At 52.8% G+C, this 26,881-nt stretch overlaps 1 protein-coding gene across 1 annotated transcript; it reads right to left on the minus strand.

Annotated features, from left to right (window-relative positions):
• Positions 1 to 2,148: 2,148 nt before the first annotated feature.
• Positions 2,149 to 26,757, minus strand: ATP1A2 (ATPase Na+/K+ transporting subunit alpha 2). Its single transcript, NM_001081524.1, is given in 23 exon segments — positions 2,149 to 4,122; positions 5,072 to 5,163; positions 5,259 to 5,360; positions 7,047 to 7,177; positions 7,378 to 7,523; positions 7,727 to 7,850; positions 8,124 to 8,278; positions 8,509 to 8,677; positions 8,762 to 8,912; positions 9,347 to 9,483; positions 12,638 to 12,813; positions 12,930 to 13,119; positions 14,156 to 14,290; positions 14,419 to 14,528; positions 14,653 to 14,851; positions 15,725 to 15,993; positions 17,941 to 18,058; positions 18,760 to 18,894; positions 19,144 to 19,257; positions 19,957 to 20,160; positions 21,570 to 21,629; positions 21,857 to 21,961; positions 26,659 to 26,757. Coding segments are annotated over 23 exon segments (3,063 nt in total). The 5' UTR covers positions 26,671 to 26,757; the 3' UTR covers positions 2,149 to 4,093.
• Positions 26,758 to 26,881: the final 124 nt, after the last annotated feature.

A 26,881-nucleotide genomic window follows, 5' to 3' on the forward strand; every position in this document is an offset into this window, starting at 1 on the left:
CACCTAATGAAGTGCCCCAGAGGTGTGGGGGAGGGGCTGCGTTCAAAATCTAGAAAGGATATTCCAAGAAACCAGCACCAAATGATCTAATCATTTGCCCTATGTCGTGTTGCATTCTTAGCGTTATGAGTATTTAGCTTGTTGTCTGTCTCTGACGAATCTTGATATTTACTCTTCTGTAGGGAAAAAGGAAAAGGCATGGAAAATCTGTCTGCCTGGGTCAGAGGTTGAACTTAATTTTTACACTACATCCCATAGTAAGAGTCTCTCATCTTCTCAGTAACAGCCTCTAAGATGGTTGACTCTTAACCCCCTACCCATCATTAAGGTCATGCCCTCTCCCCTTCTTGGGTTCTAATCACTTGGATCTGCCCAGCCTCTACTGGTCAAATGTTCACTGTCCACGCATTCCTGGCTCCCTTTGCAGCTTCCCCAGTTCATTAAACCATTGTGCTCATCAGGCTGCCTCCATGCCCATGGGTTTTCTGTTCACACTGTTGCCAATGAGTATGGCATGCTGGTTAAGGGACTGGTCTCGGGTTTGAATCCTGATTCAGATGCTTACCATTTTTGAGACAGAGTACATAATTTTGCCTTTCCAAGCCCTAATTTTCTCATCTGAAAATTAAACAATAGTTTCCATTTCACTGGATTAAGAGGATTTTTTTCATCATCCAACCAATATTTATTAATTGCCCAATACATGTCAGGCATCATTTTTTTAGGTGATAAATAAAGGTGGTGAAGAGAGAAATACTTCTGTGTACATGGAAATAATTCTGGAGGAGTCAGGCAAATATTTTTGCTTTTGTATAAGCAAAAAACTATATATGTGTGTGTGAATTATATTTATATATTTTTATACACTACCTATATCCGCCTATCTATGTAAATTTGAAGTAGTGTGCACGAATGAAAACAGAGAGAATGGGGAAAGAGGTGCCAAAAATGTTAATTTATTTGCTGTGGTCTGTGAGGACCTTGTGAAGAGGTAATGTTTAAGGGGCAATCTGTAGAAAGTGAGGCAGACAGTCATGTGAAGAACTAGAGGAATCATTTCCTGGCAGAGGGACCATCAAAAATAAAGGCCCCGAGGCAGGATTAAATGAGATTATACAACTAAAAGTGTGACATACTTACAGCACAGAGAAAGCTGCAGTTAATTCTCCTACAAGTTCTATCACAATACTCACCATCACCACCACTGCTAGCGTTGTAATAAAGGGGCCAAGAGCTGACTCCTGACTGCTATCCCAAGATCCTGACACAGGGCTATAAGTTTGGTGTCTTCCTCTCTCCTGTTGTTAGGGACTCATGGGAAAATGCACACCCTCCCATCCACCCCTCCATCCCCAGCACAGAAGCATCCCTCCTTACTGCCCATCACACCCTGTCCGAGAAGATTTCTGATGTCTGCTGCTGCGGCTCAGTCACTCAGTTGTGTCCGACTATTTGTGACCCCATGGACTGTAACCCACTAGACTCCTCTGTCCATGGGATTCTCCAGGCAGGAATATGGAGTGGGTTGCCATTTCTTCCTCCAGCGGATTTTCCTGACCCTGTGTCTCCTGCACCTGCAGGCAGATTCTTTACCACTGAGCCACCTGGGAAGCCTCCAACGTCCGCTACTTAGATGAATTTCAAGGATTGCATCTGCTTCTCCCTCCATTCTTCCCCCTCCAAAGACAGCAAGTACAACAGTATAGACTGTTGACTGGTGTTGACAATCAGGGTCCTTCAGCCCACCGTCTCCTCCCCGCCATCCCGACCCTGCTGCTCATAATAAGAGTGGCCTGCTTGTGGTCTGGCATGGAAAAAACAGACGTGGCCCTCAGGGTTCGGGCCTATAGATTCATGGACTCTTTCCTGTCCTAGAAAAGCCTTGATGGCTCTTGGGGTGGGTTCAGCCATCAGGAAGGATGGCCCCACTCTATTCTCTTCCGGATCGTTCTGCAACCTAACTTCTTCCTTTCTCTCTTGCTCCACTGACATCATCTGTTCCCAGGCTGCTTCCCTCTGATCCTTACCTCTTGCCCTCCCTACTGCCTCCTCCACAAGCCAAATCTTGTGGAGGAGGCACACACTTCAACACCACAGTCTGGGAGGGAGGCAAGTGCTAAGGATAAAAATCAGACTTGTGGAAGGGACTTCTTTCATAAAGAAATGCAACTTTATTGTTTTCAAGTACATACATACTGCCTCAAACTAATGTCTTACAAAAGGTCACCAAGTAAAGGTCTTGCAGATGCTTCTTTAACAAACACAGCAGATGATAATTAGCCCATGCATTCACTATTTCTAAATGGATATTCCTAAAGTGTCCAAAAAGTACTGTTTTAGGAGACTACATGTGCTACCCCTAGCGATATTGTTTATGCTCTTAATTTGCTAAACAAATGCCATTTTATTCATTGTGCAAGATAAACCTTTGTCCATGGTCAATAAATCTCAAATTCATCAGGCCCAAATTAATATGGTTTCCCGTTTCGTTTTCTAAGCCCCAGGCAATGACTCGTTATTTCAAGGTACTTCGGATAAAGTAAAATTCCAGTGTATTGAAGTAATAGCCCTTGGGAGGTTTTTTGCCGGCCTGATGTTTATCTGTTGTGCTTCCTTCCTGTCTGCCTTAGGTCTTCCATTTTCCTTAGGTGTGTCTCTCACACTCTTGGTTCACCTAGGTGTCTCTCTACAGGATATTCCCAATGCCTTCTAATCTAAGCCAGGCTTAGAGAATGGGCAGTGCTGCCAATAGAGCAGAGTGCAGGTGGGGAGGAGGTTGAGGAGGAAAAGCATCTTCCTGTAGGGACCTGAAACCACCTCCCTGTCTCAAGGGAAAGTGGGCACAATGATCATAGTGTGAAGGGCGTGTGCCTGGGCGGGACAGCCCTGCGGTCTGAGAGACCAAGGCAGGTCTCCTAATGCTTTCTCTCTTGTTGTCCAGAGGTTCTAACCACGTCCACGACCTAAGCTCATTCTGTGTGTCCCTGGAAGACAGGATGTTTCTGGAAACTTCTCCACCTCAATTCCAGCTCATGGCCTGGGACCTTCTTTTCCAGGGCTGGCTTGGCAGTGCCTGGGAGTGGTGCAGGTTCATCGGGGTGGGCATGATGGGGAATGGCAGCTCCCCCTCTCAGCACCATGTGGAACTTCTGAGGACTTGGCATTCTAAAGGCCAGGGTATTACCAAAGATGCTGACAGAGAGAGCTGGAGTTTCTGTGACACCTGGGCCTTGGGGACCACCAGACCACAAAGCAAGTGTCTGTGGGGAGTGCCACAGGCACCTTGAGAGTGCAGCCTCAGTGAAACTCCCCAGACTGCTTTCTGGGTCCTGCCTCTGCCTCTGCGACCCTGGAATTTGGTCTGCTGGCGGGCTACTCTAAAGGGCAGGACTCAGAGCTGGGGCCGGGACGTCTATGTCAGAGGTCCCGTCATCGACCCCTCTCCCTTCCTGCCCACCTCCTCCACCATACCCGACCCTCCCACCTGTCCGAGCAGCTCTCCTCTAGCGTTTCCTGAATGGCCTTGGCTGGCAGACAGGCCAGCTTCTCCAACCTGTTCCCTTTCTGGCCTCAGGTCCTAGCACTCACCAGGTGGATTCCAGGTCTGAAGGGGAAGCAGGGGTCAGAGTTGAGCAGGAAGCAAATAGGGGTAAAGGTGGGAAGTAGGATGAGGCTGGGGAGATAAAGGGACCTTGGTGATCGGTGACAGCTCCCCTCCCCTGGTTTAGACAGACCCCTGCCTTTCGGTGTCAATCTGTTCTCGTGGGAGGTGGGGGTGAAGGGGCAGGGACTGCGGAGGGTTGGGGGTACCCCTCAGTTCCTTGGATAAGAAAGACAGCATGTGGAATGAAGCAGGATCTGGGGAGGGGATCCTGACATGTAGTGTCTAAGCTGCTTGCTCCTAGTTAGGCCTCTGGGGCAATCATCCCAAGCTAAGTTACCCTCTCCCCCAACTTGGCCTGCTGAGTTGCCTCATTCTCTAGCCCTCCCCCCCAAATATACCCCAGTGTTTTCCACCCCTACCCAATGCCATCCTGGTGACACCTCCAGGGCCCCCCATCTTCTCTGTGCCTGCTCCTTCTTTCCGACCGGCTCAGTAGTAGGTCTCCTTCTCCACCCAGCCTGTTAGAGAGATGAGGGGTGGGGTTGCAGCATGAGCTTAAAAAGAGGCAAGAGATAAGTGTCCTAGGGGCTTGGGTGGCCGAGGCCAGGTGGCACAGAAGCCTGGAGGGAGGGGAAAACAGCTGTGGAAGGTGGAGAGGGAGAAGGGGACTCCAGTGAGTGGGGCCGTGGGTTAGGGGGAAGGAGAGGCCTGCTCTTAGCACAGGGGCCGGTGGGCCCAGACTGGGATGGGGGTGAAAATAGAAATGCCAACAGGGACTGTTCAAGTAATAAGTGAGTTCCTTAAGGGCAGCTGTCCATGGCTGCTGTGCAGAAATGGGGCCTGGGGTCAACAGCACCTGTGATTTTTCAGGAGAAGTCAGAAATTCAGGTTTTATGTGAAAGCCCCTAAGTTTTAGACATTAGGCCAATTGAAAAACAAACAAACAAAAAACACCCGCCCCATACAGGGCAGCCAAACCAAACAATATCCACGGACCATATTTGGCTTGTAGGCCATCCATTTTCGACCTCCACTAAGTGACCAAAAATGCTTGTTGGGGGAAAAAAAAAACACTTGGTTGATGCCTGGGACTTGGGAGGCCTGGGCTGTAGGGCCAGTTCTGCGGCTCCTCTGTTTTTGACCCTGAACGAATCAATTCACCTCTGCCCCTCTCTTTGTCTGTAAAATGTGGAGGTGGGACTAGATGGCCTCGGAGGGCCCTTCTAGTTCCGATGTTCTGTGATTCCAGGTGGAAGGTGGAGGGCCTCAGAGACCAGTTAGGTGGGACCGGAATCTGAGAGGATGAGGTTCCGCGGAGTCAGGGCTCCAAGGTCCAGAGAGCCCAGGATGGAAAGGCGCAAAGATCCGTAATGGGGATGGAGTCCGCGTTCAGAGCCCTGGAGGGTAGGTAGCCGACAGTGGGGGGTTGCACTTTGCGGGGTCGGGGTGAGGCACGGGGGTGCTTACCACCCGGATATCGCCGCAGGATCAGCTTTCGGACCTCATCGTAGATGAAGATAAGGAGACTGTAGGGGAAGGCGCAGAACCACCAGGTGACCCTGAAGGAAACAAAAGTGTCAGGAGCATCAGAAGTTGCTTCCGAGGTTCCAGAACTTGGCTCCTAGCAGGGGGGCCCTTCCGAGGGGACACTCACTTGAGCGGGTACATTCGGAGAGCCACGCCCATGCCCGGGCAGTAAGACAGAAAGGCCGCCAGTGCTGTCTCCTCCAGGAGCCCAAAAATCAGAATCTTGTTTCTGGAAAGGCAAAGAAAGGAGGGTAAATAGGGTTTGAGCGGAGGGCGAGAAGAGGGGGCAGAGATCTAGGGTGACCCCTGGTGGTGGAAGGGAGAGAGGCGGGAAGAAATGCCGAGGAAAGGCTACAAACGATGTCCTTCTTCAAACGCCCTCTTCTGCTGCTGCTGCCGCCAAGCCGCTTCAGTCGTGTCCGACTCTGTGCGACCCCATAGACGGCAGCTAACCAGGCTCCCCCGTCCCTGGGATTCTCCAGGCAAGAACAGTGGAGTGGGTTGCCATTTCCTTCTCCAAGGCATGAAAGTGAAAAGTGAAAGGGAAGTCGCTCAGTCGTGCCCGACTCTTAGCGACCCCATGGACTGCAGCCTACCAGGCTCCTCTGTCCATGGGATTTTCCTGGCAAGAGTACTGTGTAACCAAACAAAGATTGTCTTTATTTTTTCTTCTTAATGGTTTCACCACCGATTGTTGTCTATAACACATACGTTCATTCATTGAAGAAATGTTTCCTATGTGTTGGGTGATACACAGCCCTGTGCTGGAGAAGCTTCCTTCTGGAGAATGGGGGCCTGCCCTCAGGCATCTTATAATCTTGTTAGTGCTCCAGGCCCATGGCCTTTGAAAGTGTCGTCTCCCCAGCAAGATGCTTTGGAAACCCCTTCAGTTCAGGACCCATGGGTGTCTTATACCTTCTCAGTGTCTTCTGCAGCCCCTGGTAGCTGCTGGTCGTAGATACTCAATGAAGAATGGTTATGTTCCCTGCTTGCTGCGCCCTGCACAGTAAGGACTCTCTGCTTCTTGTTCTCTCCTCCCTGCCTTGTCCCCATTAGTGATTTTAGCTCAGTAGAATCTCTTTCTCTTGGGCTACCTTTCTTTATCTAACAGACACTTCCCCTTCTTCTCCCTAGGATCTTAATGCTCTTAACTTCACCAGAGTTTTGGCATCTTTTTTTTTCTTCTTCTTCTTCAAGTAAGAAATTGTGACAAAACTCACGGGGATTGTGCCCATTGCTTGCAGTAATAGAAAAGAAAGAAAATGGGGGTGATACCTTCAGTACTGATCACCATCCAGGCTGGAATTGCAGAGGAAATCACTGAGTGCCCCCCGGATTCCAGGCTTTGGGATGGATGAGCCACCCAGTGTAACAGCTGCGAGCTCAGCCATTCCCCGCTGGGTGACCTCAGGCATGTCAGAGGATGTATGTGAATCACTTAGCACAGTGACTGGCACCTGTAACTCACACTAGTAGAAGGCCCGGAACTTGACTCCGAGTAACTCTCTGCCCTGCAAGAATAACACCACCATCACAAGGCAAGTGCTACGAACTGGAGCCACCTGCCAAGTGGAGGGGAACACAGGAGATCCTGTATTTAGGGCTGGCCCAAGGGTGAGGATGGGTGAGGATTAGAGTATAAGATGGAAGGAATGGAGGAAGGGAGAGAAGAGGTATGGGGAGAAGATGAAAAGGAAGATGGAAGACCATCGTGAAGGAGATTTTAGAAGCAAATTGAAACTCATCAGAAATGGTCATAGCCCTCCTTCCTCTTCTCTCATCTATTTCCAACAATGCTACAGATATACAGCTGGGCAACTGCCGTCTGAGACTCCAGCAGATCTGGGCCTGTATGGGTGGGTGAGTGTGTGCTCTGCCCGGTGGGCGGGGCCAACAGGTGGTGGGCGGCGCTCACTTCATTCCCTGCTGGAAAACTGAGTTGCGGCGGGTCTTGCAGATGATGAGGTCAGCCCATTGCACGACCACAATGCTGGCAAAGAAAGCCGTGTGGCATGTGAACTCCACCACCTTCCGCTGTTCATAGGTCTGCGGGGGGCAGGCAGAGAGAGGTGAGAGAGTAAGAGGAAAGGGGAGGACCAGAGTTCATTATGCTCCAGGGTGGATGTTAAACACTGGGCACCTGCACCATCCTTAGCCTCCAATCCCACCAGCCCCCACTGACCACTCCTTTCAGGCATTCAGCCCCACCCTATGCACATGCATCCGCACTTACGCGGCCCACTCACCCACTCCTGTCCGTAGCTGTCCTCCAAGTCATTCATGGACCGGTCATCCCAGTCCAGGCGGATTCCCAGAAGCCGCGAAGGTAGAAAACCATTCTCTGCCAGGATCACAAAGTAGGTGAAGAAGCCACCCAGAGCCTGGATCATCCCTGTAGGTGGGCAAAGGACAAAGGGCAGGGCCTGGGTCAGAGCAGGTAGCAGGGTGGAGCCAGCCCCTCTGGGCCAGAGATGGACATCGCTGACCCTTGGGGAGGCGGCCCTTGTTCTGGAATTTTGCAGGGGGGTCATCCCTTCAAAAGCCAGGAAAGGCATCCTCTTGGGGTTCCCTCCTGAACCCGGGGTCTGGCCGCACCGATCTGTCCATAGGCCATGCTGATGAGCCTCTCGTTCACCAGCTTGTCCGTCTGCGGGTTGCGTGGCTGCCGCTTCATGATGTCACTCTCAGCTGCCTCATAGGCCAAGGAGATGGCAGGGACCTGTGCAAGGGGGCCGTGGGTGGTGGGGAGGGCATTTGAAGGGAGAGGGTGGGAGCAGAGGACAACCAGCAGTGAAGAATCTTCGACACAATTCAAACACTTAGTAAGTTCCCCAAACCCGCTCATCCTCCAGGCCTGTGCTTCTCTTCTCTGCAACCCTCCCAGCCTCCTCGGGTGCCCCTGCTGCACCTCTTCTTCCCTCTGCTGCCTATCCCTACCCACTGCAGCCCACGACTGCCTTGCCCCACCACCTCCTTCAACCCCTGACCTCACCATATCAGTGCCCAGGTCAATGCAGAGGATGGTCACGGTGCCCAGAGGCAGGGGGATGTTGGCGATGATGAACAGCAGGAAAGGGGTGATCTCGGGGATGTTACTGGTCAGGGTGTAGGCGATGGATTTCTTCAGGTTGTCAAAGATCAGGCGGCCTGTGGGGAGGTCCTGAGGGCATCAGGGAGGCTGGAGGGACCCTGCCCACCCCTGGCTCCTGCAAGCATGGCTGCCCATCTTCCCAGTAGGGGGAGATTTTGTATTGGAGCTAAATCAGAAGGTGGATGCCTGAAACCCTGAGTTGAGTCTGTAATTGAGGTAAAAGGCAGGGAAGCAGCTGTGCCAGCTCGGAATCCAGGGTGCCACCCCAGCCCGTGCAGTCCCTCACCCTCCTCCACGCCAGTGACGATGGAGGCAAAGTTGTCATCCAGCAGGATCATGTCGGCGGCCTGCTTAGAAACGTCGGAGCCAGCGATGCCCATGGCGATGCCAATGTCCGCCTTCTTTAGCGCCGGGGAGTCATTCACCCCATCCCCCGTCACCGCCACAATGGCTCCCTGGGGAGAGGGTACAGCCAGAGCTGGGGGTGCAGCCCCTGTACACGCCTGGCCCTGGCCCTGGCCCCTGCCCCCCACACCCACCTGCCTCTGGCAGCCCTCCACGATGATGAGCTTCTGCTGAGGAGACGTCCGGGCAAAGACGATCTCCGTGTGATTCTTGAGGATCTCGTCCAGCTGCTCCGACGTCATATCTTTCAGGTCAGAGCCGTGCACCACACACGCCTTGGCTTCTCTGGAGGCAGGGGCAGAGCCCACTGATTCCCTGGAGCCTGAGAGCACCCCCTGCCCCTCCTCGCTGCTGCAGGGACTCCCCCACAGCTTCAGTCCCCCTCTCCTTCTGCAGCTCAGTGCCCTGCCTTTCCCACTTCTCTCTTAGAGGGGATGGCGCTCAGTCCTCCCCGTGTGGCGTCACCGTGGTCATCTGCACGTGTGCTAGGCCACATGCTGGTTACACGTATCTCGCTCCCATAGCAACCTGGCAGCGCAGAGACACCCTCATCTTGAGAAAATGGAGGCTCAGGAAGGGAAAGTGATGTCTTCACGGTTACACAGCACAGCCTGGTCACCCACTCAGGACCAGGGAACCAGAAGTTAGGGAGAGCCCGGGATGCTCGAGCGTCCTGTGGGAGAGGCTGAGTTGATGTGAGGGGTCCTGCGGAGCCTCACCTGGGGTTGACTTGGCTAACAGGAATGTTGAGCCGGGCGGCAATGTCCTCCACTGTCTCGTTGCCTTCTGAGATGATGCCCACGCCTTTGGCAATGGCCTTGGCTGTGATGGGGTGGTCACCGGTCACCATGATCACCTGGCGGGAAGAAGAAAAGAGAGAAGGAAAGAAGCATTCCGTTCTTTTCTCCTTTTATTCCTTCCCCAAAGTCTTCCAACTAAACAGTGGGGCTGGAAGTGGGACCAATGGATAGTGGGTAGTGGGGCTGGAAGTGGGCCCAGCCAAAATAACTGAACTGTGTGTGTTTGGGAGGGAGGGTGAGAGGGAGAGATGGCAGGTTGTGTTCAGGAGATACACAGAACATTTGCCTAAATGCAGGAAAGCCTCTCTAATAGAGTAACGAGGTTAATGCGGGTCCCCTGTAAGAGGAGCCTCTAGGATTGTTTAGGAGTTTGGATTCCATGGGATACAAGGTTGTCAGAATTGGAAAGACTTAACAGCTCCTTCATCTCACTGATGAGGAACTAAAGGCTTCGGCCGTCTGTTTTAGCCCCTTCGGTTGCAGCCCCTTCATTGCTGTAAGTCCCAGGAGCCAGGACGGACATGGCTTTCTTACTGCTCAATGTGGTGGCTGCTGGCATCCCGACTGGACTGGGCAGGGATGGGAGGGGACACCTCCTCTGGCTCTCCCTCTACCTTCCGTCTCATGGTCCTCTGCCTCTGCCATCCCTTCACCACGGGGTTCCCCGCCTCAACAGCAACGATGTTCATTGCTGCTGTTGCAGAATGGATGCAGTTGGATGAGGTGGGTGGTTAGCATCTGAGAGGCTGGATAAGAGGCTTTTATAAGCGTCAGAGCTGGCTTAGGACAGCATTTGCATGTGGGGGTTTTTGGAGTGAAACCCACAGATCTGAGAAGGAAGCCTCTTTAGGCCCCACTGCCTTCTCTTCCACCCCCAAAGGCCATACGGGCCTCCCAACTGAAAGACAGAAGCATCTTTGCAGTCCTCATCCTTCTTCACCCCCTGAGGAGTTTGGCCCTGTCCACCACCCTCTCCTTGAAGCCCTGTCCTCCCTTGGTAGGCATATTCCTGCTTTCCCAGAAACATCTCCCCTGAGCATCTTACAGACCCTTCCAATGTCAGGGCAAGTAGAACTAGTGATCTATTCCCACCACCCTCACTGAGCCTCCCTCTCTGCTCCCCACCTGAGATTCTGTCCCTCTGTTCATCCAGTCCCTCTGTCTTCTGGATCTTCCTTGCCTCTCGATTTGAGTTTGCCCACCAAGTTCTCAAAACATCTGTCAAGTGTTAACTCCTCCACTCCCTTTGTCGCTGCCCTCATTTGGGTCATTTCCTTGCCTGTGCTACTGTGTCACCTTCTTACACTGTCTCTCTGACTCGAGTTAACTCTTCTCCAAGTGCAGCCCCTCCTCCATGTAGGTCTAGCCTCCTAAGAGCTAGCTCTGTCCTGTGATACCTGTGACTCCCAGTGGCTCGCGGGATAAAGCCCAAGACTGGCATTTAAGCAAAGTCCTTCCAACTGGCCCTGGCCTTGGCTCCAGTCTCCATCCCAGCCACTCTGCAGCCACCTCCCAGTGCCACCCCCACGTGCCCTGAACAGCTCAACCACGACAGGGTACACGCTGTTCTCTGCTCCTGCCTTCCACTCCCTCCCTCCTTTCCAAATGCTCTTCACCCTTCGAAGACCAGATCGAATATCATGCCCTCTGTAAAACTGTCCAGTTCTCCAAGGTGGACTTAATTGCTCACTGCTGCTCTGAGTTTCCCGGACGTGCCTTCCCAGGCCTGGCGACAGTTCTGATTGTGGCAACAGGCTGCCAGGTGACAAGGGGAGCATGGGCTTTCCGGATGAGCTGGCCAGGCTTCCTCTAGCCAATCTCCCTCTTAATAGCAGTTTTATTTTGGGAAAGCTATTTACCGTTCTGAGTCTCAGCTTGTTTTATTTTTAAATGGGAGTAGTGATGCCTACCTTACAGACAAAGAGTGGTGGCAGGGTTCAGAAATCACATATATGTACATATATACACACAAGTGCTTGAGTGTGATGGTTAAAAAATAGCAGATGCCTTGGTTCAAATCCCAGCTCTACCACTTACTAACTCTGAGGCCTTGGGCATGTTACTCTAAGCCTCAGCTTCCCTTCTGTAAAAAAAGGGAAAATAGTAGTGCCTACTTATAGGGTTGTAGTGAAGATCAAATGAGATCATGCGGATTTGGTGCTTAGAATAGTACCTGATACATATTCTGGTGGTGGTTGCTGTTTAGTTGCTCAGTTGTATTCAACTCTTTGCGACCCCACGGACTATAGCCCGCCAGGCTCCTCTGTCCATGGGTTTCTCCAGGCAAGAATACTGGAGCGGGTTGCCATTTCCTACTCCAGGGATCTTCTCGACCCAAGGGTCAAACCCACGTCTCTTGAGTCTCCTGCTTCGGCAGGCAGATTATTTACCACTGGCGCCAATATAAAGCCTCACAAAACAATGGACTCTTTTTATTATTAGAGTATCTGCCCCTTAGCAGGTGCACAAAGACCCTAGCTGTTGAAATTGCTCTGTGATTAATTTTAAGGCATCTTTCCCCCAGAGGGATCATGAACTCTGGAGGCCAGGCACTGTATCTTATTTGTTTTCGTATCCCCAGTGCCCGGTTCAGCCCTCAATAGACAGACTGAGTTGAACTGATTTGGGAGTAGGTGAGATGTTGAAAAAGGAAGAACAAACGATGGCCTCAGAACTGGCAACTGGACAGGCTAAGAGTGGTAAAGAGCTGTATCTTGGAAACAAGAAAGTAACCAAGATGGAAGGGACTTTTGTTTGTTTGTTGAACACCAGCACCTTGAACAGTGCCTGGTACATACTTGGTAAACAATAAAACATTTGTTGAATGAAGCACACACGTAGCACAGAAGAGGGAGTAGTTGTTGAGAAGGTCTAATCTCATCCCAAACAGCTAGAGAGAAGGAGTGGGCAGTGCCTGGGAAGGGGAAAACAACTAGATCTCCAAGACAGGGGTGCCTGATCAGCTTGAAATCAGAGTGGAAGGAGCTGTGCCCTGGAGAGAGAGAGGATGGGCATGGAAGACTGGTTACTCTGAGCAGAAGGACCAGAGTGAGAGTCTAAGGCAGGGCTGAAACTTTCCTTGCAGATGGATAGCTTCTCCTCTTGGTCAGTGGGAAGGAGGCCACCCGTGGTCGTGTCTCCCCAGGGAAGCAGCCCTCACGTCCCCTGGACCTTTGGTGTTTGGGAAGAGGGACGAAGTGAGGCCAGTACCTTGATGCCTGCACTCCGGCACTTGCCCACAGCATCGGGAACGGCAGCCCGTGGAGGGTCAATCATGGACATGAGCCCCACGAAGCAGAGCTTCTCTGTGGGAAAGTTCAGCTCATCCGTGTCAAATTTGAAGCCCCGAGGAAACTTTGCAGAGGGCAGATTCAGTTGACAGAAGCCTGAAGAGGGCAGATGGGAGGAGTGAGAGCAGGCTGGTGGTCACTTTGGTGTCCCCCTGCGCCCCTCATCCCAGGGAGGCCTTCCTGAGCCCTGCTCCCTGCTTCTGTCCCCTCACCCAGGACGCGCTCCCCGAGCCCTCCCAGCTCCAGGTAGGCATTCTGGAAGGCATCTTGCATCTCCTTGTCCAGAGGGATCTCCTTGCCCTGCACCAGGATGGAGGAGCAACGGTCCAGGATGCGCTCAGGGGCCCCCTTCATCACCAGCACGTGGCTCTGGGGGCTGTCTTCTCGCTCGTGGATGGACAGCTGGAGAGAGGACAGGCAGTTACAGAGGGGGCCAGACTTGTCTCAGAAGCTCCAGCGCCCAGCACGGGGCCTGGCAAAGAGCAGAGGATGGTAAGATTCCCTTAATAAAATAATCCCTGAGATATTGACCACTAGCAACATAGCGAGAGTCTCTGTGTGTGGATGGGTGTTTGGACCTCATAGTCATAACCCTGCAACCTGCCGGTCACTTTCCCATATGACATTTATTCATTCAGCAGATATTTCCTCTGATCACTTAGGACAGGCCCTGGGCTACGGGCGACGTGGCTCTGTCATCAGCATGCCCCATCACCATACTGGGTTCAGGGGGCTTTACCCATATGGCTTTTTAGATTTTATTTATTTATTTATTGGCTGCGCTGGGTCTTCGTTGCTGCATGAGCTCTTTCTCCAGTTGCGGTGAGCAAGGTCTATTCTCTAGTTGCAATGTGTGGGCTTCTCATTGCCGTGGCTTCTCCCGTGGAGCATGGGCTCTAAAGCACACGGGCTTCAATAGTTTGCAGCTCTTGGGCTTTAGAGGACGGGCTCAGTAGTTATGGTGCCTGGCCTTAGTTGCCTTGAGGCAAGCGGGATCTTCCGGACCAGGGATTGAACCCGTGTTCCCTGAATGGCAGGCAGATTTTTAACCATTGGACCGCCAAGGAAGCCCCACCCCTATGGTTCTGAGGCTGCTGTCCTGGCATTTAACAGGGACAGGCTGGGGGATACCCTAAGGATATTTCCAAAGTATGATTCAACTGAATGGAATGGAACTGTTAGGGGACTGGAGCCAGAGGATGTGGAGAAGAGTTGAGAGGGTGGCAGCTTATAGAAACAAGAAACAAAGATTTGGGAGCTGGGGACAGGAGTTGGTTGCAACCAGACGTCTGGTCATCCATGCTGCCAGGGGGATGAGGCAGCGGTGAGAGGAGCTGATGCTCAGAGGGCCTCTCTCTGCCTGAGGATTCCCCCTTGACTTTGTGCGCCCCTCACTCCCATCCCTTCCTCTCCTCCTGACCCGGCATCCAAACCCCACCTGGTACTTATTGGTTGAGTTGAAAGGGATCTCTGCCACCTTGGGGTTTCTATCCCTCATCTTCCTCACGGAGCCGCAGGACAGCTCAATGCACTTGAGGAGAGCTGACTCGGAGGCATCACCTGCTGTGTCCCGCTGCCAACAAGCAGAATTCAGTGTCACAGTGGAGGACCAAGCACACCATCCTCTGGGCAGCCACAAGGTGTGAAAGGGGAAGCTGTGTGTCAGGAAAGGGGGTAGACTGCGAGGACCCCCCACCTTACCTTAGACACAGAGATGTTTTCCTGCCCTGCCTTGAACACAGCACGGTTGCAGAGACCAGCAATCCGGGATAGGGCAGTCCATGTCGGGGATCGTTTGTCAAAAGTGGCCCCTGGGAGGAAAGGAGGGAGAAGAAGGAGGTTGGCTCCACTTTAGAGCCCTTATCTCATCCCACCCGCCCTGCCAACCCCGGTGCTCTGAACATTCCCCCCTGCTCGGGTAGAGCGCCCAGTCACCAGACTGATCTTCCGTGGTGTCGGCCTCATGGATCTGATTGTCGAACCACATGTGGGCGACGGTCATGCGGTTCTGGGTGAGGGTTCCGGTCTTGTCGGAGCAGATGGTGGAGGTGGAGCCCAGAGTCTCCACCGCCTCCAGGTTCTTCACCAGGCAGTTCTTCCGAGCCATGCGCTTGGCTGTCAGGGTCAGACACACCTGGTAGAGAGAGTGGGCAGTAAAAAGGGCTCCACCTGGAGCTGGAGATGACCTTGTTCTTACCCCAGACCATGGCTCTGTCCCTTCTCTCTTGATCCTACTCCATGAACATGGAGAGGGACCTAGGTGTAAGTCGTGAATGTGTGCCACTTTAGACATGTTGAGCTGAGATCATGAGTGTATATTTAGGTGAAATGTCCAGTAAGGAGTTGCAGGTGTTTGGCCAGAGCAGGGTGTAGGTATGTGCGTGTCATCAAAATGGAACAGGCACCAGGGACTGGGAGGAGAAGAGCTCACTCGGGTGCATTAGGAGATGAACAGAGCACTGAGGCCTGATGACCAGTGAAGGGTGGGGAGAAGGAGACGCTGCAGGGAACAGGGGAGAGGAGAACCGGGGCAGCAACCTGTCGCAGCCCTCCGCAAAGGAGAGAATGCTAGGGACGTGGACAGCAGTATCCATTTCAGCAGCACAGTGAAGGGTGGGAGCTGAGGAAAGGTCACTGGATTTGCTAGTCACTCACTGGTGACCTTTGAGAGAGGCTTGACAGGAGGGTTGGGCAGGATGAGCTCCAGATGGCAGTGGAGAGATGACTAATGAGGGTTGTGAGGAATGGTGACTAGCAAGAGCCCTGGGAGCAAAACTGAGTGCTAAGACACAGCCCAACCTGAGACTTTTCTTACTCAAACTCTGAGCCAGGCACTAAAGCGGACTTTTTCAGACCCACATTCTAAGCCATGTAGTAATGAGAAATCGAATGTGTGATTTTAGAGGCTAAATTGTGAAAAAATTGCAGAAAAGCTATAAGCCTCTCTTGCTTTTGAGGCAGGGGAGCAGAGCCCTCCCTGGGTAACCCCTCAACCTGACCCACTCACGGTGACAGTGGCCAGCAGACCCTCAGGCACGTTGGCCACAATGATGCCGATAAGGAAGATGACCGCCTCCAGCCAGCTGTAGCCCAGGATGAGGGACAGCACGAAGAAGGAGACCCCCAGGAAGACGGCCACCCCTGTGATCAGCTGAATGAAGTGCTCAATCTCCATGGCTATGGGCGTCCGCCCGACCTCCAGGCCTGAGGCCAGAGTGGCTATACGGCCCATCACCGTCCGGTCACCTGTGGCAATCACGATGCCCCTGGCAGTGCCTGCAACACAGGAAGGGATACCAGGTCGGGTACCTTGGGGATCCTAGGAACTGAAGTCCCTTCCTGCTTCCTGGGAAAGGAAAGCCAGCACAGCGTGCATAAGCCAAGGACTCCCATCCTGGAGGGTGCCTCCAGAAGACTACCTCCCTTGGCTTCCTCTCCCAGGACAGATGGCCAGTCCCAGAACTCAGTGCAACAGCACGTTATTCTCTCTTATACTTGTACCTGGGGCGGGGGTAGGGGGCAAATCCTTGCAAATAAACTCAAAGTTCACATTGAGGAGATTCAGTGAATGTAATAAAAGTATTGCCTGTGGTTATTTCAGTAAAATCAATCTCATCTCTTAGATTTTGTGTGTGCTTAGTCATGTCTGACTCTTTGTGACTCCATGGACTGTCACCTGCCAGGCTTCTCTGTCCATAGCATTTCCCAGGAAAGAATACCGGAGTGAGTTGCCATTTCCTTCTCTAGGGGATCTTCCTGACCCAAGGATCAAACCCACATCTCTTGCGTCTGTTGCATTGGCAGGTAGGTTCTTTACCACCGCGCCACCCTGGAAGCCCTAATCTCACACTTGTTATCATTTAAAAATATAACAATATTTTTGAACACAATATATTGTGTTCGTAAGTAAATTTGTAAGTAAAGCACTTATGGATTTTCCATGTAGGCATAAGTTTTTGTTTCTCGACACTAGGTACAAATCTCTCTAGAAGAAGCTAGGCAACCACTAGCTCTTAGGTAGACATTCCAGGGGTACTCAGGGGAGGAAGTGCACTGTTGTGGAAAGAGCATGCATCGGAACCCGCCAAACCTGGGTTTGCATCCTTGTGTGAATTCCTTCCTACTGATTTTAATAATGAAATGAGACAGTGCTGTGATATACCTAAAGCAGCATCTGGCACATAGTAGGCCCTCCAAAAACATTAGTTCCATTCATTTCCTCTCCTCTCTCCAAAGTCAGTTCAGGGTAATCAGTGGCATGTTTTACGAGGCATTTTTACCAATTGTGGGAAATGCAGAGCAACTTTCAGAATCTCAGGACATTAAAACTTTAGGAAACAATGTGTGGTGATATTTTTTGCTGTGAATCCAACTTGCTGAAGGAAGGGAAAAGCCCAGAGAAACAGAACACACTGCAGAGAAATGAGATACAAGAAGGGAGAGGTGTGTGTGGAGGGGGGAAGGGGGAGGCGGCAGATACAAGGCCCGTTTGACCCACTTTCTGAGGCTCATCGTCTAGTCAGACACTTCCTCCCACCAGCTCAACTCAGCCCCCGACACCACTCACAACCACAGAGGGTAGGGTTTCGGGTGGGCCTGGACTCCAGCCACTCGGCGGTGACAGCTCTGGGGCCTCTTCCTGGCCTTTGGTTATCTCTAGAAGCCAGAGCTGAGGGCCCACCGGGCAGCCTGTGTATGACCAACAGTTCCTTTGGTGAAGCCCAGGCCTGGAGGCGGCCTGAGGAAAGGCCCGAGTGTTCACCTGGACCGGATGCTTTCTTACCCCTTCCCCAGTCTGGGTCCTGGTCAAACAAGAGTCAAGAGGTGAAGCAACTAGCCCTAGAACCAGGAGTGAAGGGGGCCATCAGTCAAACCAAAGACTTCTAGGAGTTGAGGCTGGTTTGGGGGATGTGTGTGTGTGTGTGTGTGCGTGCGTATAGTGGTCTTGGCTCATATCTGAAGGCTTAGGAACCCGCTCTGTCCTGGGGTGGACAGAACAGAGCTCTTACTGTGGGGAGGTAGCTATTCCATGGGGTCACACTGCTGGAGATATTATTCCTGTAATACTCAGGGCTCCAGACCCTTTGATTCCCTTCTCCCTAGCCAGGCTCTTGACAAGCAAGCATGGCCACAGCCCCATGGGCCTGCCTGGGGACCCACGATTCAGGCTCCTCCCACAGCTGCTGCTGGAAGCAGGGGCTCCCCACCAGGCTGGTCTCTCACCTTCCACACAGTTGGTAGAGAAGAAACAGATATTGCGGGTCTCCAGGGGATTCTCGTGGGTGAACTCAGGGGAGCGGGTCTGGGGTTCTGACTCGCCTGTCAGGGAGGAGTTGTCCACCTGAGGAGAAAGGCAGTGTGGGGGTCATCAGATAGGCAGACACGCTCGTGCACACACAACTGTGTCCTGACTCCAGCCACACTCAGTCACCATGACACTGGAGACAGAATTACACTTGCTCTCATCACATATTTATAGTGTTACTCAGCTATTGTCCCTGCTCTGGTTTGGAATCTGGGCTCATCGACTTCTTCTGTGACCTTGAGCTGGTTACTTAACCAATAGTGCTTCTGATTTACTCTTCTTTAAATGGAAATGGAAGCAGAATGTCTGCACTGCATACCTACAGGGGCGCCACTAACTATAGTCTGTGAAAACGGCACTGTCTATGGTTGTGTGGGGAATGATTATGTGACCACGCACAACATCCCTGGGTGATTACACCACTCTGGCAGAGTTAAATTAGATAGCCTGTGTGAAAGTCTATAAAGCATCTGACACATACTCAATAAATTGTTGCTATGAAGTGGATATCAAAGAAACTCAAAGAAACACCCAGGGTGCAGAGCATTCATGGCACACAGATACAAGCAAACAACGTGCAAGCTCTAGTACAGGACAAGGTGGGGCTGGGCACTGTGGGAGCAGGTGTTGACACCTGGACCCGAGTCTCCCAAACTTTAAGCCTCTAGCTGACCCCTCGCAGCCTTAGACAGCTTGCTTTTTAGACTCTGCCAGTAGCTCTGACACGGCGCCCTCACCTTGCAGCCGTGAGAAGAGATGATCCGGAGGTCAGCGGGCACGCGGTCCCCACCCTTCACCTCCACCAGGTCGCCCACCACCACCTCCTCCGCGTTGATCTGCATCTTCTCTCCTTCTCGCACCACAAGGGCTTGCTGCGGGGAAGTTGTGCTCATCTCTACCCCGACCTTCCTCTTGCACCCGTCTCCCCCCTCACCTCCAATCCCATCAAGGAGAAGGACAAACCCGGCACCCTTAGAAACAAGATAGGTCCCAGTGTGGAGAACTGGAGGGTCTTTTCTGCCCAAGCCTCCTTCTCTGAGCACAAGGAGTTGAGAAGAGCTAAGCCAGACTCTCCCAGAAACCTAACGCCCCAGCCCACAGCCCAGCCCCCAGCCATCTACCTGAGGCACCATGTTCTTGAAGGAATCCATGATCTTGGAGCTCTTGGCCTCCTGGTAGTAGGAGAAGCAGCCAGTGACGATGACCACAGCTGCCAGCACCACGCCCAGATAAAGCTGGTAAGGACAAAGGCTTTGAGGGACCTGACTTTTCCCAGCCCTAGAGGGACAGCTGCCACTCAGGGTGAGAGTTTAGTGCCCCTTTGTTTGTGTCTGAAAGTGAGAGTAGTGGAAGAAAGTCCTCTCCCACCCCACCCCCCAACCTGCTAATCCCCAGCCACCTAAGACTAGAGGGGATGGGGAAATTGTAGGGAGTTCCCAGGACTAGGGCTTCTTGAGCGGGGAAAGACCTGGGGGTGGAGACAAGTCCACTTAAGTGTGAAGGAACAAGGAGAGGCTGTCTCCACCATGAGTATGTGTGTTGGAGGGGGTGTTTCTAGATGTGTATAGAAGGCTTCCTGGTGGCTGAAACGGTAAAGAGTCCACCTGGAGGTCAGGAGACCTGGGTTTGATCTCTGGGCAGGAAGGTCCCCTGGAGGAGGTCCCAGTAACCCACTCGAGTATTTTTTCCTGGAGAATCCCATGGACAGAGGAGCCTGGCAGGCTACAGTCCATGGGGTCACAGAGTCAGACCTGACTGAGCAATTAACACTTTCACTTTCAGAAGCCTCACCCCTTTTCAGTCCAAAGAGCTGAAGGGCTGTGGGATTGTACAAGAGGTCTTGCTCCCTGCCTCTCCCCGACCCACTGTACTGAAGATTTAGGGCTACAGGACAGAGTCATTGGCTGGTTCAGAGGTCAGGTGTGCTGGCTTACATTGTCGTTGGACGGTTCATCCTCCATGGCAGCCTGGATGCCAAAGGCCAGGAAGCAGAGGATGGCCCCAATCCACAGTAGGATGGAGAAGCCCCCGAAAAGCTGACGACAGAACTTGACCCACTCAGGGGTGGTTGGGGGTGGGGTGAGGGCATTGGGTCCATCCCGAGCCAGAATGTCCTGGGCCCGCTGGTTGGTGAGGCCCTGAGGGAGGTGAAGAGAGGTGAGGGAGCTGATCTCACATCCAGAACCAACCTGGCCCTTCACCATTTCCCGGCAGGAACCTCACAGGGGCATAATGTCCAGGTGGAGGGAAAAATCCCACCTGGTTGGAAGGGGTGGGGGTCATCAGGAGAGGCCACATGGAGGAGGTGGCATTTGCAATGGGTGTTGGAGGTTTTGAAGGCTGAGGATATGGGCTGTGGCTCCCCCAACTCTGGTCAACCTTGGGTTGAGACACATTTTGGTTAGGGCCCCAGTAATCTCCTCTGGAGGCAGCCTGGATAAGGCTCTCTGAAAAGACATCTTACTTGGCCCCGTCCCCCCACCCTGCCTCATCTCTCTCTTCCTTCAGATTCTCCCCTTCACCAAGGATTCAAGAAGGTCCTACATTATTGACCATCAATGTCACACAGCCTTGGTCTCCACTCATCACTTTCCCCAGAAAGCTTCACCTCGCCCTTTATCCTGAGCCCAAGGCTGGCCCAGACATCCCTCTCTGGTCCCCTTGTATCCCAGGCATGATTCTAGGGCTGCACTCACCACAAGGCACTGGACTGCTAGATTTTGAGCTCCTTGAAGGCAGAAGCCATTTCTTAACTATTTTTCTATCTGTCCTCTTGCTTATTCAATAAATGTGTACTGAGCGCCTACACATCAGGCAATCGAGTCAGAGCTAGGCTCCAGGGATGGACAAGAGCCACAAGTCCCTGCCCTGTGAAGCTGATGATCTCATGAGGGGATACACGATAAACAGACATTACTGCCCGATAGTGAAACATGTTATTTTAAAAAATAAGGTAAGGTAAAGGATGGGGGCATAGAATTTTCAAAAAGGCAGTCAGGGAAGGCCTACATTTTTGATGAATGACTTATTACTTTTCAAAATGATGGGCTTGGTAATGTGACGTGCCACCAACTATTGACGTAATCAAGGGAAGTTACTCTCCCCAAGTGTCCTTGCTTTAATGAACAGGGCTCCACACCTGGCTTGTTGTAAGACTCAGGAAAGTAGCTAATCTTACCCCAGTGCTACGTGCATAGTGGGCGCCCAGGGCTTTACTGTGACAGCAGTCCTGGGTTCCCTCACTACTACAGGTATGTCGGTTCCATGAGAGGTGTCACTGAGCTGCTGCCCGGAGGCCCTCTGGGGCCTTGGGGTGTAAGGAGCCCTGGCTTCCAGGCAGCCAGGGAAGGAGCTATAGACTGAGAAGCAGATGATCTGCACCCTAGTTTTGGCTCTGCCACCAACTAGTCCCTCATCTCTGGCCTTGGGTTTCCTTAACCATAAAGAGGGTTGGATTTGAATTTTAAAGCTCCCTTTTCCCTCAGGCTCTCTCAGGGAAAAGCTTCTCTCACCTCTTTGGTGCTTCCCTAGACACCCCTTCACTGACCTTGGACAGATCCACTTGGTACTTGCGGCCCAGCTCATCCAAGGACAGCTTGTGGTCATCCTGGGGAAGGGAAAGCAAGTTGCTTTGGGGAAGAAAGCTGAGCATGTCTAGAATGCATCTGAGGGCACTCAGAGCACAGCAGGGGAGCAAGGAGCATGCGAGGCTGGGCGCAGGCATCCAGGAGTGCACGGGCTGCATGGGAGACTTTCCCACGTGGGAGACTTTCCCACGTGGGAGACCCAGCGTAGGAGATTTTCCCATGGCCTGCAGGGCAGGCTGGGGCTCACCATGGCCACTTCCTTCTTCAGCTCATCCAGCTCCTTCTCTTTCTGTTTCTTCTTGCCGCCCCCATTTTCCGCAGTGGTGGCTGCAGGCGAGTACTCGCGGCCAGCCTGCAGGAGGAAGGGAGGACCTAGGGAGTCAGGGAGGCTGGAGCTTCTATTCCGACTGAAGGACTGGGAGCCCAGGCACTGGGAGTGGAGGCCAGTGGATTCAAAGTCAGTGGTCATCCCAGGGGAGTAGAGGGGATGCAGGGTGTCAGGGACCCCAGGCCCTCTGTTTTCAAACTGTTGGCAGAGTCCTGGGGCTCTGTGTTTGAACTTTAGGAAAGGCCGAGGGGCTCAGGACTCAGGAGCCCACCTTTAGCTGTTTAGTAGCTGGGCTTCTGCTAAGATTTTGTTTGTTGAAAGAACCCTTAAAGTAAAATAAACAAAAAACTAAAAACCACCATCTTACACTATTTGGAGTTCTGGAAGGGACTGGCTGGGAGAGTTCATCCAGTGGGTAGAAGCACCCTGTGGGAATGTCTTTGTCTCAATGTGTGACTGCTTGACTCAGAGGGGAGAAGAGAGAGTTAGGAATTTGGGGGGTAGGAGTCTTTGGGGAGTCAGGGATCAGGGCAGAGAAGTGTCTAGAGGAGGGGGGAGCCCTAGTGTCTGGTGGTGGAGTGTGGAAATGATGGGCAGGGCTCACAGACTGAGAAATCAGTAGCTGGAGGGTCAGTGCCTCCAGGAAACGGGCACTCAGAGTGTCCTGTTGGGCAGGCCTGCCTGTGACGGGGTAAAAGGCGATTTACAGGACACGAAGCCTCAAAGCACAACTGGGTGAGGAGAGGACCGGGCCCTATTTGTCTAAATAGAGAAGAGATCATCTCTGAGGATAAATCTGAAACTGAAGATGCATGGGACTCCTAGGGCCAGACATTCCTGGGTCCTCTGGTGAAGTCAGGTGGACATTCTAACTGGAGTTTCCCAAGGTCACCATTTCCCCCTCCTCTTACGGGTCAGTGGGCTCCTCATCGCCCTCAGGCTTCCGGGGTCTCACAGGGGACTTTGTGGGGAGAGGGTGAGGAAGCTTTCCTTCCAAGGGGTCTTGGGCGATAGGACAGGAGGGGCTGAGGAGGCCTGGCGTGGCGTGGCCAGTGCCTGCTCGCTCCCTCTTCCCCAGGCTCCTTTCCCAACTCCTTCAGGCCGTGGCGTCCTTGTCGCCAAGGCACTGCTCAGTTGCTGTCCTGTGCCTCTACTTCTCCTGAATCCCAAGTGCCGGGCCAAGGCTTCAGGGATTAGTGTTTCTATAGAAACACTCCTATTTTCCCATAAAGAGAGGATACCTGGGTGGGATTTACATCAAAGGCTTTGTCCCCCCACCCCCACCCCCGCTTTTTTTTTTTCAGGATAATGCTTAAAAAAAAAAAAAAAAAAAAGACCTTTTCTTTTAGAGGAGTTTTAGGTTGACAGCAAAGCTGAGCAGAAATTACAGGTTCCCATATATCTCCTGCCCCCACGGGCATGGCCTCCCCTACCATCAACATCTGGCACCGGTGGTACATTGTTACAATGGATGAACCTACATGGATATATCATTATCACTCAAAGTCCATAGTTTACATTAGGGCTCATTCTGTGGGTTTGGATGAATGTGTAGTGACATATGGGCTTCCCTGGTGGCTCAGAAGGCAAAGGATCCACCTGCAATTCTTTACCATGGAACCTGGCATTGATCCTTGGGTTGGGAAGATCCCCTGGAGAAGGGAAAGGCTACCCACTCCAGTATTTTTGCCTGGAGAATTCCATGGACAGAGGAGTCTGGTGGGCTACAGTCTATAGGATCACAAAGAGTCAGACACAACTGAGCAACTAACACTTTCATTATAATGACATATATCCACTATTATAGTATATAGAGTAGTTTTACTGCCCTAGAAATCCATTGTGCTCAAGGATAATACAATTTTTTCCCATCAAAGAGGAGCAATCCAAGGAATGTGACAGCTGCCCTGATCACAAGAGATCATGCATCTAGCACCTAGATTCTAGCACTAGAAGAAATAGAAGTCTGACCAGTGAAATCAGGAACTGGGGTGGGGGCAGTGCAGTGAGAGGTGGACACCGTTATCGCCTAGATAATGCCTAATGATCTATTTAGAAGGATGTGAGCTCTCCTAGGCTGTGTTGCTCAGAAATGCTCTTCTCAGCAAAGATGACCGGTAAATCTTGCATTTGTTTTCATGTGAAGCATCTATGAATCAGGGCTACTTTTGGCGTCCTGAAGGCTCTCTTCCTGGGGAGACTGAAGCAGCTCAACAGAAGGTGTAGGGAAGGGTTGTGAGTGGTAACCTCTCCTTTCCCCAGTGACTTAGGGGGACTCATTGAATTGATTGTTTTGAAAAGTCCTAGATTCACCAATCTAATTCTTTGGATCCTGTCCTTGGTGGGACAGGGCTGAGAATGGTTGAAAAGCATTGAAGAGCCAAGAGGCAAGAGACAAGGCTAAACAAGCTTCTCTGTGACCCTCCACAGCTCCTAGGGTAGGATGAGGCCTGAGCATGCACAGAGGATTAGGCTACGACTGGGGGCCAAGGAGTAGAGCCCAGAGAATTTCTGCATACTTAGATATGAAATAAAGTTTGTGAAAATTGGAATCATAGGTATGGCTTTAAAAATTTGCCAGCCCACATATGCATGTCTGGCATGTACAGATGATGGCTGAGCAGCAACCCCCAAGTGCCCACCCTGCTCTCTTGCAGGCAGTCACAGAGCTGGGGACACACTGCCCTGTCCCCTCTCCCATCCTGGCAGAGATCTCAGGCTCTGCAGCCAGGAGCCTGCGGAGATCTGGGGCCAGCGGGCTGCTCAGGCAAGAAAGAAAGAGAGGAAGCAAGGACCACCCCCCCTTTCTCCCTCCCTCATCCACAAGTCCACAAGTCCCCCTCTCTGGACCTTGAATGCTGAAGGAGAACAGAGAGTTCTTTCTGAGAGAGCCCAGGGCCAGGACACAGTGGGGGCAGCTGGAAATCAGCCATCGCTCCCCCCACCTCTGCCCTTCGGTGGCAGCTGGAGCAGGCTCCCTCCCCACCCGGCTGTCCCTCCCCCCAGCTCCCACGCTGCCCTTCGATGCCACAGGGGGAGGCCACAGGGGGAGGTGGTGACAGTGAGCTCTTGCTCTGCAGGGAGCAGGGGATGTGGATGGGGGTGCCTTCCCTCTTTGGGGGTCTCAAGGCTGGTTGAACTCTAAGCTGCAAGCCCTAAGGGGCCCCAGCCTCAGTCTGAACAGAACCAGACCTACTCCCTGGCTTGCTACTGGGGGTGGATGGGAGGGAATTCGTGGGCACTGGGGGAAAAGCGCAGGCCCCTGAAGAAGTCAAGGTCAAATCGCTTCTCAAGCAGGACTTCTTGAGCTGGGTCTACCCTGTGCTAAGGCAGAGGAGGGGAGAGGTCAGCGGTCCTGTGCCTCAGCTGGGGACTCCCGCTCCCTGCGGGGAACAAAAGACGTCAAGGTGCAGCTGAGAGTCCGCAGACAGTGTATCTTCCCACGGCTGTGAGCTCTTCCTCTGTGAAGCCCACACATCAGAGACAGCTCTTCACAGACCCTCACGTGCCCCCACACGGTGACATCTATGCCCACTCATGCTCGAAGGCCTGCACATTTGCAAAATTGTCTCCTGAGACACAAACACAGGTGCTCACCCAGGAATATCTGTATCAACCGCAGTCTATGGAGAATGCATGAGTCACCAACACACACACACACACACACACACACACACCCCAGTTCTATTTATAGCTCCCACCCCAGCTCAGGAACCCTGGTGTCCAAGCTCAGAGTTTTCCCAGCTGCTAAACTTAGTGCGAAACCACGTCCTTGCCTGACCCTCCCAGCCCCAGAGATGCCCCCACAGTTCCCCCTGGCACCCTCTTTCCTCAGCACCCTCCCATCCCTGTTGTTCCCCAGACCCTTTTCCTCTCTGCTGTCTTCGGCCAACATTCCACAAAAGGAAAACCGCTAGGCGCAGGATGTAAAGGGACTGGATCCCTTTTCTCCATATGGAAATTTCATTTCCAAGAATTCAAAGCCCTGGCCCTGCCCCCCTCTGCCCTGGTGGTTGTTAATCTTCCCCTTGGCATACTCAGTGCTGCAGAATGCCACAGGCTGGGGTGGACTGAGGGGGGTGCCGGCAGCTCTCACCAGCCTCTGGGAAAGTCCTCGAAGTATGTGGCTTGGAGCTGGAGGACAATGCTGCCTGCGACGCGCAGGGGTGCTGGACAGGGGGACTCAGGGCACATTTGCTTTCCTCCACGCACTCCTCCCAGCTGTCCTGGGAGCTCAGGGCCCCTGGAGCTGGTGTGCACAACTGCTTGGTGACTCAGGAGTGGACGGCCCCTGTCCCTCTCTCCCACCTCACCTTGGACCCCTATCCCCCAGGCTGAGACTCCTAGAGGAACAGATAGTTTCAGCGGGGGGCGAAGGTGGGGAGCATTGACAGTGGCACAGATCCCTGCAGCTGGGAGGCCAGAGGGTGATGATGGGGATGTGGTGGGGAGGCGCAGGGACAGAGATGGGGCGGGGAGGCGGCAGCGCTGGAGGAGATGCGGGGCTGGGCTGGGGCTGCTGCCGCGGAGGAGGAGGAGAGCGCAGCGGGTGGTGAACGCTGCGGGTCTGTGCACACAGCCATGCTGGAAGACTCTTCGTTCTTCCACTGCTCCTCCCTCCACATCCCATCCTGACCTCGTCCTTTCCCGCCAGCCTCCCTCACATCCAGAGAGCCCTACGGCTCCCTCCAGAGTGACCCCTGCTCTTTGGAGATACTCACCCCACGGCCCATCTTGGGGCAGAGTGGCTGAGGGACCTAGACGGGAGAGGTCGCCAGGAGGAACCCAAGCCCAGATCACCAGTCTGGGGCAGTGGCCAGAGACCCCGGCAGACAGACCGAGACAGTGAGCAACAGGGTAGCTTTAAATAGGTCCCTCTCCCCCTCTCCCCCGCCTTCCACTTCTCGGGAAAGAAACGTTTGTTGAAACAGGATCTCTGAGGAC

This window comes from Bos taurus, chromosome 3 (genome assembly GCF_002263795.3).
Source record: "Bos taurus isolate L1 Dominette 01449 registration number 42190680 breed Hereford chromosome 3, ARS-UCD2.0, whole genome shotgun sequence".
Classification (NCBI taxonomy): domain Eukaryota; kingdom Metazoa; phylum Chordata; class Mammalia; order Artiodactyla; family Bovidae; genus Bos; species Bos taurus.